The sequence below is a fragment of the Fulmarus glacialis genome, unplaced genomic scaffold, assembly GCF_000690835.1.
Source record: "Fulmarus glacialis isolate BGI_N327 unplaced genomic scaffold, ASM69083v1 scaffold16926, whole genome shotgun sequence".
NCBI classification, from domain to species: domain Eukaryota; kingdom Metazoa; phylum Chordata; class Aves; order Procellariiformes; family Procellariidae; genus Fulmarus; species Fulmarus glacialis.
The window spans coordinates 43,736-54,555 of NW_009216384.1; the positions used below are offsets into that span (position 1 = coordinate 43,736).

A 10,820-nucleotide genomic window follows, 5' to 3' on the forward strand; every position below is an offset into this window, starting at 1 on the left:
TTCCTGTTTCCCATTACTCACCTACCTCACTGTCCCACATCATTGCCACCAACTTAACAGCAAAAAGAACCTCCATGTTCTGTTTCTATCTCCAATGCAATCACCTTGGTATTTTTCTTTACGTTGCCTCCTTATCCTTTGAAAACCCTTTCTAAGCTGATATAGAAGACCACTAAATTCTCATCATTTGCAATCTTCCTCCTGAAATTCACTCATCTTAAAAGATCTCAGCAAATCTAATTCCAACAAGGTTACCTTCAAGTAACTTACTGATGATACTTCACCTGTTATTTTACACAGAGTTATGGCCTGATACATTATTTCAAGCTCCCTTGGGGTGACGTGCGTTCAGTTTTTAATCAATAAACAAAAAACCCCAAGTTCAAATGCACTTGCAGTAAAGCTAAAAGAAAGAAGATAATTTCCATTTATTCAGTCTAAACCAGTTGTTTTTCTTGCTTCCAGAACACATTAAAAGAGATATCGTTTCCTAGGCATTATTAGTCTAAGGCATTTTTAGTAATATTTAGAGTCCCTGTTCCCACTGAATTGTGTATGCAGTATGCCAGTCAGCATCTTTCCAAATTGATTATTGCTGATATTCTAATTTTGCACATTTACGAATTCTACTGCTATTAAATTATTTTCACTTTAGATATACGTTACCAACTTTGTAATCTCACTCTCAAATTGCACACTAACTGGCAAATTTTTCTCATAAATTCCTCACTTTTTGGCTAACAGGTCATAAGGAAACACTGACTTTTTTGCTGTACAGGAAAGCCTACCACCTGGAGACTTCATAGTCCCTCAGTTCCCATTTGAAATTCATTAACAGCTCATCCATTCTCTCAACTAATAGAACTTGACAGAATCAACCCATATTACATTTCTCAGCACAGTACAATTTTGCATCATTTCAGCAACATTTATGAACGATCTCCACAATTTCTCTCTCCTGCTATTGTGACCTAAGGTAATTTTCTCAATGATACCTGAAAAATAATTTTACTATCATATTTGCTAAAGGTAAATCACTGACGTGCAGCAACCCCCCCTCAGTTTTATAGCCTTGTTTAAAAATGCCTTGCCTAAATATATTTTCCAAACTCCATTGCCCAGATTTACTTGGATTCCACTAAACCTAAGTAGATGCAATCCATTCATGCTCAGGTGGAACAAGCTATACAGTTTTCAAAAAGAACAGGCTGCATATTGAAATGGAAATCTTTTTTAAAAATCAGATTCCTATATAACCTCATGAACACTGCCAGTATATTGATAGTTTAACGTTTGAATACCAAAAGCATTCAGAAGCATCAATGAGTAGTCTTCCTGCGGTGTCCTTTAAGACCATGTGACAACACCAAACTCAAAACTGTGAACGCATGGAAGCAGAAATCTTGCATTTCTTGCCATTTTCTCATTGCTAACAACACAAAACTCCATCACATTTTTGCATTATATTTTTTCCACGTAAGTGAAATGAGCTTGATTAAACTGCGATTCCACTTGCAGCTCCTCTTTTTCCTGAAGGATGCAGACATATTTTTGTTTCTTTTACCTTCACAACTGAAAGTACAACCCAAAGGCTTTTCTTGTATATGGGCGAATCCTAATAACATGATACAGTTACACTGAATTCACATACTATCTTTTTCTGTTGCCCTACCCTCATCAACTTTGAAACATTTGCATCCCCACCCCTCCACCCCCAACCAGAACAGTTACAATCAAGAATCAAAATATTTACGTGTTTTGGGTATTTGTCAGCATCTCCCAGGGTTCTTTTGTTTCACACAATTATTCCCATGGAAGAAAATCTTTCAAATTAAAGACATGGAAGCTTATTTCATTAATTCTGTTATTCTGCAATCAACCAAATTTGTAAAGGAAACCTGAGAGCAGATATACTACTTAGAATTGGGTTTAATTTTTCAGAAAATTCTCTGGACCTTAAGTTAATATCCTTTGAAAAGATAGCACTTCATTATCTTTTTGTTTCAGTGCTGCATTTCTCTACCAGAAGTCATCATGAAGTAACCTCATTAGACAAATCCCTTGCCAGTTAAAATACACCCCAACAGATCATCTATGAAGAAATACTATTCTTTTCTAAGAAAGAAGCATTCTCCTAAATTTAACCTTTCCTTAAGGATATTCTCTTTTCCTAATCTGAATTCATTCTACTTTTTGTTGTCCTTTTCTTTACAAGCCTCTAGTAATTCAGTTGTCCTTCTCCAGTTTTTGTGATAGCTTTCTTCAGAAAAAAAATAAGTTTATTTTTGAGCAGAATCTCTCATCACCAAATTGTCCTCTTCCTATCCAGAGAAAACGTATTCAACTGACATTTGATCATAGTATCCAAAGATTCCCAACCCATCTTTCACAAAGAAGAATTCTCATTCACTATTTTCTTTCATTTTTCACTTTCTCTAAAAATTCAAACATCTGCCACCCCCTTCTACTGCTGAGGATCTTTATTTTAGTAATTTCTGATTACTATCGTTATGCTTTCTTATTCATCACCCGTTCTTAGGTAAGTTATCTGCAAGAAGAAGATGCAGAGCATTTTTGGAAAGTACTTTTAGCACTTGGAAAAAATCTTCTGAGATGCAGAGGTCAGTGTAGTTATCCGTGCTCACTACCCAGGCATTGGACTACTCAGCCCACTACACACAGATCATTTAGATGTTTCAGCTAGAGCAGAACGACACTTGCTTAGCAGGTTTTTACATTAGTTGAATTTTTACCTGTGCTCTGAAAACCATCTATACAATCTCTGGTACAATTCCAGGTATGCACTTCAAACAATAAACGGAGTCCTGCCTACAATAAGGAAGTGCACTGAAATCTGGAAAAATTTCTCATCGTTTCCCAGATATTTACACTTCTACCATTTGGTGCTACTGAGGACAAATCTCTGTTTCTAAATACAGTTCCAGAGTTGACTTAAGAGAATTACACAAGCTTCCAACACAGCCAAAAAATACTTCTCCTGGCTATGCAAGTAAGCTGTTTTTCCTGTATTAAAGAACTCATTTCAGCCATTTTAATAACTGTAATGCTTACAAGATATCGTGGCTAAAGGGCTAATAAAAGGTATTTATATGTATTTACTTTTCACAGATGATCCAAGTAAAATCGTCTCTCTTATTTCCGAAATGCAGCCCCTTTAAATGAAATGAAGCAGCTATACTGTGCCAGTATAACTACAGAATCATTTTTTCCAACAAGGAGAAATGAGAAGTACCATTATTCTACTGAAATCAGCAGGAGAAAAGATTTCACAGGATCTTAATAACACAGTGACAATTTTATACCATGTATGAGGAAAAGGTCATACTGGCATTACCCCACAAGATTCATTCAAATCCAAAGCAGAATTCCACATAACAAATGACTGCTGCAGTTCCTGCAGCATTCTCAGTTTTTCTGGACAGCACATGATTTGAGAGACCTGGTTAAGATCACAGCCTGGGACTGCTCGTGTGATGCATTGTTATATGACTACCATAAATAACATCGTCAGCTTCACTAAGTTGAGAAAACAGACCAAAAAGACAATTTAGTCTAAATCAATCATGACATCAGAGAAAAAGATGACATTTTATAACGGATACTCAAATATCTCAGTGACAAGAAAGATGGATTTGAAAAAAATCAGTTTAAGAGCATTTGAAAAAACTTTGTGGCGCTTAAAATAAGGCTAGAATGGCATCAAGCAAGTAGTAAGTTTGTTGCATAGAAAACCAGCTTTCACCCATGTTTGCCTGACTGGCCAGCAGGGAACCACTAGACCTGCTGTAGAGAGCCCTAGGATGATGCCTGCAATAGAAATCTTTGTCAATAGGTGAAGTCCTGCTTTAAATAGTGCAATAGAATCAATGAGGCCATCAGGACAAGCCTCCAAGATTATTTCCAATGGTATAGCATTTAAAATGGTGGTGATTCAGTATGAATTGAGATTTACTGGGGGGAAACTCCCAGGATTTAATATCACCTAGTAGAATGCCAGATATTCCTATAACACCACTAACCCAGAAGAAAATAAACTGCTTTTCAGTAGAAAAACTATGGAAATCCTATACAGTTCCAGCCATCACTGCGCATCTGCCCTCATATCTGTTTTATTTCTTCACAAAAACAGTCTATCCAGCTTGAGATAATTAGTCCCAAGCGCAATTTCCACAATGAATAGAGACTTACTGACACGTATTTGCATTCATATAACTAAATGGCATATTTTAAAAAGTTTTTAAAAACTTTTTGAACTTTGCACAAGCAGAAACTTCAACATCATTTCACAAATGGCTTTTTATCTGTTTAGTTTTCATAGGTATATTCACTACCAAGGTACATAGGCCACTTGTCAATAAACAAAAAGCAGCTTTTGAAAGTTTTTAGATAAACAGAGCAAATCAGGACTCAGAGAGATATCCTTCTCCGGATCTTATTTAAACAAAGACTGCTTCCCGGTGGTGCTTTCAGCAGGCTCCCACAGCCAGACAAAGGCTGTTGCACTGCCAACACTGCTGCACTGAAGGAAGGAGTAACTGTTCTCTGTCTGTAAGAGCCAATTAAGAGGGGTACCTGGGATTTGACGCGCCTGGTTCTCTTCAGCACAACGTTCATTCTTGAAGCCTGCTTCGGGGAAGCCTGGGCATCTGAGCTGAGGTCCTCAGACTCCACTTTTTCCTTAAGGTCCAAGTTTGGCTTTTGGATGCCCTAGAGGATCAGAGCACAGGACACCAGGTTGATTGATCAGGCAGTGCTGATCATTCCATGGTCTGTGAATCATTCTGTTTGCTAAGAAACAGGATGAGTGAAATCACACAGCATTACACATGCCATTTGGACAAGAGGCCAATTAATCCACGCACCCTTCAAATAAGGAAACTGAATCTCAACTGCTAGCTTATCAAGAGAGAGCAAAAGACATCTTTCCAACTGATCACATCATCTTTTGCCCTGTTTTCTTTCCCAACAGGGTTGGCCTCAGTCCTATAAAGAAATGGCTATCAGAAAATAACTATACAAGGTCCCGTTACAACTTCTAGCACTATTCTGTCACAGGTAAGTAGGAGGATGGTTCTAGGTTTGTTTACATAGCTAAAGCTTCTAAAAGCGTAGACCCTATGTCCTAGTTACGTATGCAATAACAAGTAGCATTCTGCATGCAGTTTGGGTCCTCTCTTCATATTGTGAAAGAGAAGCGTCTCACCATAAGGCTGACCCCAGACTGAAAGAGCTCATAGGGGTATAAGATCCGTTCATAATGAGACTTGAGTAATGACCCTGTGCCTTTTCCTGGCAGGTAGCCAAGCCGACTTGCCACTTTAGACCATTTCTTCTCTTTAGTGACTACTTCAAAGCCTCCTTTGCTGGCAACAATCTGAAATGCATAAATAAAAAAGTTAAGGGTTTTGAGCTGCTCTCACCACCTTGCATAAACCAAGAATCAATTAAACCAACCGCATGTTAAAAGGTTCTACTAAAAAGAGACACAATCCTGAATTTAATTTTCGTTTCCTGAAGGACTAGTACTTTAATTAAAAAGAGACACAATCCTGAATTTAGTTTTCGTTTCCTGAAGGACTAGTACTTTAATAACTAAGCACTTAGTTATCCTCATTACTTAATACATTTAACATGACAATTTTCCTAGTAAATGCAAATTGCATACTGTCCTAGACAGGAGGAGTCCAACAGTTAAGATTTATGACATGTTGGAAGGAATACAAACCCCACCATCAGAACAAACTGAAAAGTTAACTCTCACCAGACTTGTACTCTGATGCAAAACACAAGTCTGGCCAGAAGTGAAGCCCATTAAACAGACCCCAGGCAGAAGGGAGCATTGGAGCTCACAACTTCAGAGTTATGGAAACTCTCACAAAACCCTGAATGGGAGAGAGACTACTGTAAAAAGAGGAGAAACTGAATTTACCTTCCAATTAACTCAGTCCAGTTTTTACACCTGGCTTCAATCCGTTTGAGTCTAGTAAGTCACATGCTTATATATAACTATCACTGCTTACATGTAACTAATATGTACACAGAATGAAAAACGATAGACCACTTGCCTCCAAGCAATGATAGTAACAGCATATGAGCTGCTTCCTCAGAAACACTACCTTCATTCCCTTTACAGTTTCACTGCCAAGTAGGTTAAAACCCAAATGGATTGTAATTTCATTTACACTATTGTAAGACTAATAGCATTTCTACAACAGCGTGGTTTTACACAAGGACCAAATTTCATGCTTAATGTTTCACAGACTGTTAGAAAGATCAATGCAAAAACATTTTCTTACTGGAGTGAAATTTATGGTTTACTTTTGAGACTGAGGTCAATTCAAAAGTCTAATTGTGACAATGACAAATAAACTAGTTAATTCTGGTTCCTCCTATAATCAGAGATAGCTATACTTAGATAACGCAACAATATTATTGATCATTATTTTTCCTCACCTTTACAGCAAAGTACTAGAAAAGCCATTTTAAATGTAACTATTCCTAAATTTCAACTTATCTTCAAGATGTCCGTAAAAAATTGATTTCTAAAACTACCTATACATGAACAACGGCTAGAGAAGCCACTAAGTAACTAAGTAAGCTTAGACCTGCATATGTGCAGTCAACTAAAATGTTCCAGCTCATAATAGTGACCCAAATATTTCCCAGTACCACTATGATATTCTGCATATCCGAGCAAACTACCATAGACATGAAAAGAAAAAAAAAAAACACACCAAATACTGAAAGACATTTAGACATTTTATGAGCTTTTCTCTGCATTTTATCAGCAATTCCAGACCATCCAAAAGACTATGACTTCTTTCTTTAAAAATAAAATGTATTCAAATCTTTACATTTTTACTTACCTAAGAGAAAGAAATCTTGATGGGGAATGGAAACTGATGCTCTAACCTAGAAGCACTAGAACTACCTTATCTTAATTCCTTACCTCTACCATATCTTAATTCCTTACCTTGCAAGAAGAAATCTACCTATTTACATTAACAATCCATCCTTAGGTAAGTTTATAACAGTACATATATTTTACCAATACAAAAGCAAATTCCAACAGAGATTTTATTTGTGTGCAAACTTTGAAAAAAACCACACCAAACACAACTATAGTAGTACAAATTTCCAGCCAGCCTTAAGCCTAGCCTGTTTTGGAATTTAATTAAAATAATTATTCCAGAAGTTGACACTATAAACTCTCAAAGATGCATGTTTATGTTACATGGAGAACCTCTATCGGGAGAAAGGAGGGAGCAATTACAACAACAATTCATTACAGAATTGCTAGATCAGGAGCCAAACTACATGCAAGTATATCGCTGCCTTCTCAAAGACCACCTGAACTCCTGTAGCTCTACCATATGTAAAAAAGGAGAACTACAAAGCAAGTGGCCAGCTGACATCAGGATGTTCAAGCTGTAATACAAGGTAACGAATACATGCTGTATAGAACCCAACAAAAGGCAATTGATTTAACTGTGCTTGACATGTCTGCCATAACCATTCAATTTAAAAATTCTTTCACTTTATTTTTTTCCCCACTGTCTCATTTAATCTCCATATTAATGAGATTAATGCTGTAAAACAAGCCCTCCCTGTTGCTTGGCTTCTTGAGCTTGAATGAAAAATGAGGTCCCTGTCTGACCAAGGCCTACAATTGCTTATTCACCTTGCTCAGCGCATAGAGATCCAGTATTTTTCTCTCCACCACAGGGATTTTTAAATTGGATCCTTGGAGTTCCCAGAATTTTGCTAACTGATCCAAGAAGTCCAGCTTCACTCTTGTCATCGCCTGAAATCAATAAAGGAAGACAAACATGTATGTCCCAAAACAAGCATGACAATACCTTAGAGTCCTGAGAAAAAACATGACAAGTTTTTATAGTGTTTACATTTTCAAAATGCAACTTGGCAAGTGAGGTACTTCTTGGTCATGTAAAAAAAACCCTAGAAATAGAAATATTGATAAAAAGAAAGATCTTGACAAACAAAGTTCTATATGTTTTTCTCTCTGCATTTAAGATCCTACAAATCAAACTCCTACCTAACAATTTCTTGGTTTGAAAACAAAATGCATACTCACGAAAAATCAGCATTATAGGGAGAAACACAAGAGCAATTATTAAAATATACATGGGGGGGTAAGGGGGAGAGTTACAAACAGTTTTTATATATGCCTTAACCATGCAGAAGGGCCTCCTCCCTTGAGTATTTTTGGAGTACTCAAATCACTTTCCATAAGGAGACCTGTTTACAAGCCAAATGATACATGACGTTTTGGTATATGAACAGAGCAAGGCTTTGAAAATTGTTGTAAAGAAAAGGAAAAACCAGGACAGAATGGGACTCATACTGTTTTCAAGAAAGCTCCCATACATTTTTGAATCGTAAAATTAACCAACTATAATAAGCCTATAAAAAAACAGTTCATTTTAAGGCTTAAAAGGCATTATCAAGACAATATAAGGTAACCAGGGGCTTCAGAACAGCAGTAAATATTTTAAGAAAAAAAATTTCATTGCCTGTGGAGCTCTGAAGGCTAGACACTGGCTGCTCTTACTACATAACATGGTACTTGGCATTCATTTTAGACATTTCCAGTTGAATGTGAAAAACTCTTGTGGTTATTTTGGGTAATAAAATAAAAACCAGACTTTTCTCAAAGCCGTGGAGAGTTATTTTATATGAACTCTGCCACTGCCAAGTATAAACATTGATGAGGTCTATGGGTTTCTAAAGTCTCCCCCATCCAGAAACCTGCCAAGATGCAAATCTCAAGCAAGGAGACCTACTGCTTTCAGTGCAAACACAAAATTGTATCAACAGTGGAAAAGCTCACCTCCAGTTCATTCAGGCGCTGAATTCGTGGAGTGAAACGAAAACTTTGTACTTCACATGCAAATGGAGGCTGCCAGTCCTAAACAGAGACAGAAAGACATTTTACTTCTTCAAGAAATTTCTCAAAAAATGCACAAAACAGAAGACCCTAACAATGTCTGAGTAAACAAGCTCCCAATAGCAAATGAGTCTCCCAGTACAACTGGCGAGATCATTTTCCAATTTTATGACATTCTTGTGCTTATAAAATAACGTTCTTCCCACAATATTTTAGTTCGAAGAAAGACATCCTCACAGAATTAAAAATATAAAAGAAAAGAAGGTTCAAAGCATTTCAGTATGCATTACCTCATACTGAGTTTAAATATGAGAGAAACCCTGTAGCTTGTTGGTTATTTATTTACTTTTAAAAAAGTTCCATATATCCTGCACATTGCAAAATTCTCACCATCAACAATGACAAACCCTAAACAAAGCACATTATTACGCACCTAACTTTTTTCATGTTTGTCTACAGTCATTTCAATAAAGATAAGACCACCAGTTAGGAGTCCAATCCTTTAACAGAAATGCAGCCTTAAATAATGACTTTCTCAACGCAGTCAGCAGTCGGTTCAACCACAAGTGCCTCCTAGCCCCCTCTCTCAAAACTGTGTTACAGCATCAGAACAAGTATAATTCAGCTTTTTAGTACTTTTTAAGAAAGCTTAACTTATAGTAGATTGTCTACCTGGCAGTAAATACAACAGAGTAAGGACACCCCATTCCAGGTGGACAAGCCACACTAAGTATTTATTATTTCCACTGCTGCAGCATATAAAGGCCTCAAGCACAATCGTAAAATATTTACAGCTTCTAATAATGGAAAAGAATAATAAATCAGTAAGGTTAGTATAACGTGCCTGATTTAGTCCTTATTGCAGGTTGCAAATCAACCTGACGCATGCATCCTGCAAAACACTGCAATGCAAACAGCTAAGCAATCACGGAGAAATACAAATGCGTTCAACGGCCAGGAAAGTTCTAGTTATTCTCAATGAACAGATCTGGATCAGTTTCTTGTGGCCTCTCAACCTAAGCCATTCTGCTTATTTTAGAAAGGGCAGCCCCTTGGAGGTCAGGTTTTCCCCGTGTCATTAAATCAACTAAACAGATTCCAGCAACCCAGACAGGTCAGGAGGAGAGGAAGGATCATGAAATCTAACCAGCAACCCCCGTATCCAAGTTGTTCTCAGTTACACGCTTTCTTTTCGGTTTTTTTCACCCTCTCTCTCAGTATTTTCAACTCTCTCATTTTAGGGCCGTAATTAAAGTTTATTTGTACGTTAATTATGAAATGATCTAACCGCCTTTTGCCAAATTGCCCGATGTTCTCGTCTAAACGGTTTACCAGGTCACAGGGCAAGTCATCACAAAATAACGATCAAGTCATCGGAGAGATTAAGCCCCTACCTTCTAAATGCTACGCATAAACATAATTCCCCTGCGCAAACAGGTTGGCCGCACTTCTATTAACAGTTTCAAGATCGTGTTTATAAACAAAGACCCATTAAAAAGAAATACCCTTCCTCCTCCCTCTCCCCGCTCCCGAGCAAACGCCTGATTTCACCTACAATGCCTCCGCAGTTTTCACAAGTAGGCTGTCGGGGCTTTTTTTAAAGTAAAAAGAGCGTGAAGTCCCGGCCACCGCCACGCACTACTACCTTCTCACCGGCTCCAAAGCAACCTCTACAAAACCCAGCTCTGAACTCAGAGACTATACAGGATCCTTGGTATCCCCGGCACGGACACCGGGGCCTATGGAAGGCGACACACGAAATCCCAGGCGAGCACCGGGAGCGGGGGAAGGGGCTCCCCGGGTCCTCACCTCCACCGCTCTACCAACGAGACCCCGGCCCCGCTCAGACCTCCCGGCCCACCCCGGAGAGCCCAAGGCACACGGCGAGCCC

The 10,820-nt window shown here is 38.0% G+C and overlaps 1 protein-coding gene across 1 annotated transcript in view; it reads right to left on the minus strand.

Annotated features, from left to right (window-relative positions):
- Positions 1 to 8,944, minus strand: part of KDM5A (lysine (K)-specific demethylase 5A) — a 48,033-nt gene extending 39,089 nt beyond the window's left edge. Inside the window, exons 1-4 of the mRNA XM_009579288.1 lie at positions 8,873 to 8,944; positions 7,703 to 7,825; positions 5,225 to 5,395; positions 4,594 to 4,728 (exon numbers count right to left, since the gene is read on the minus strand). Coding sequence (XP_009577583.1) covers positions 4,594 to 4,728; positions 5,225 to 5,395; positions 7,703 to 7,822 — 426 coding nt within the window. The 5' untranslated portion in view covers positions 7,823 to 7,825; positions 8,873 to 8,944. The remainder of the gene's footprint in view (positions 1 to 4,593; positions 4,729 to 5,224; positions 5,396 to 7,702; positions 7,826 to 8,872) is intronic.
- Between the last annotated feature and the right edge of the window lie 1,876 nt (positions 8,945 to 10,820).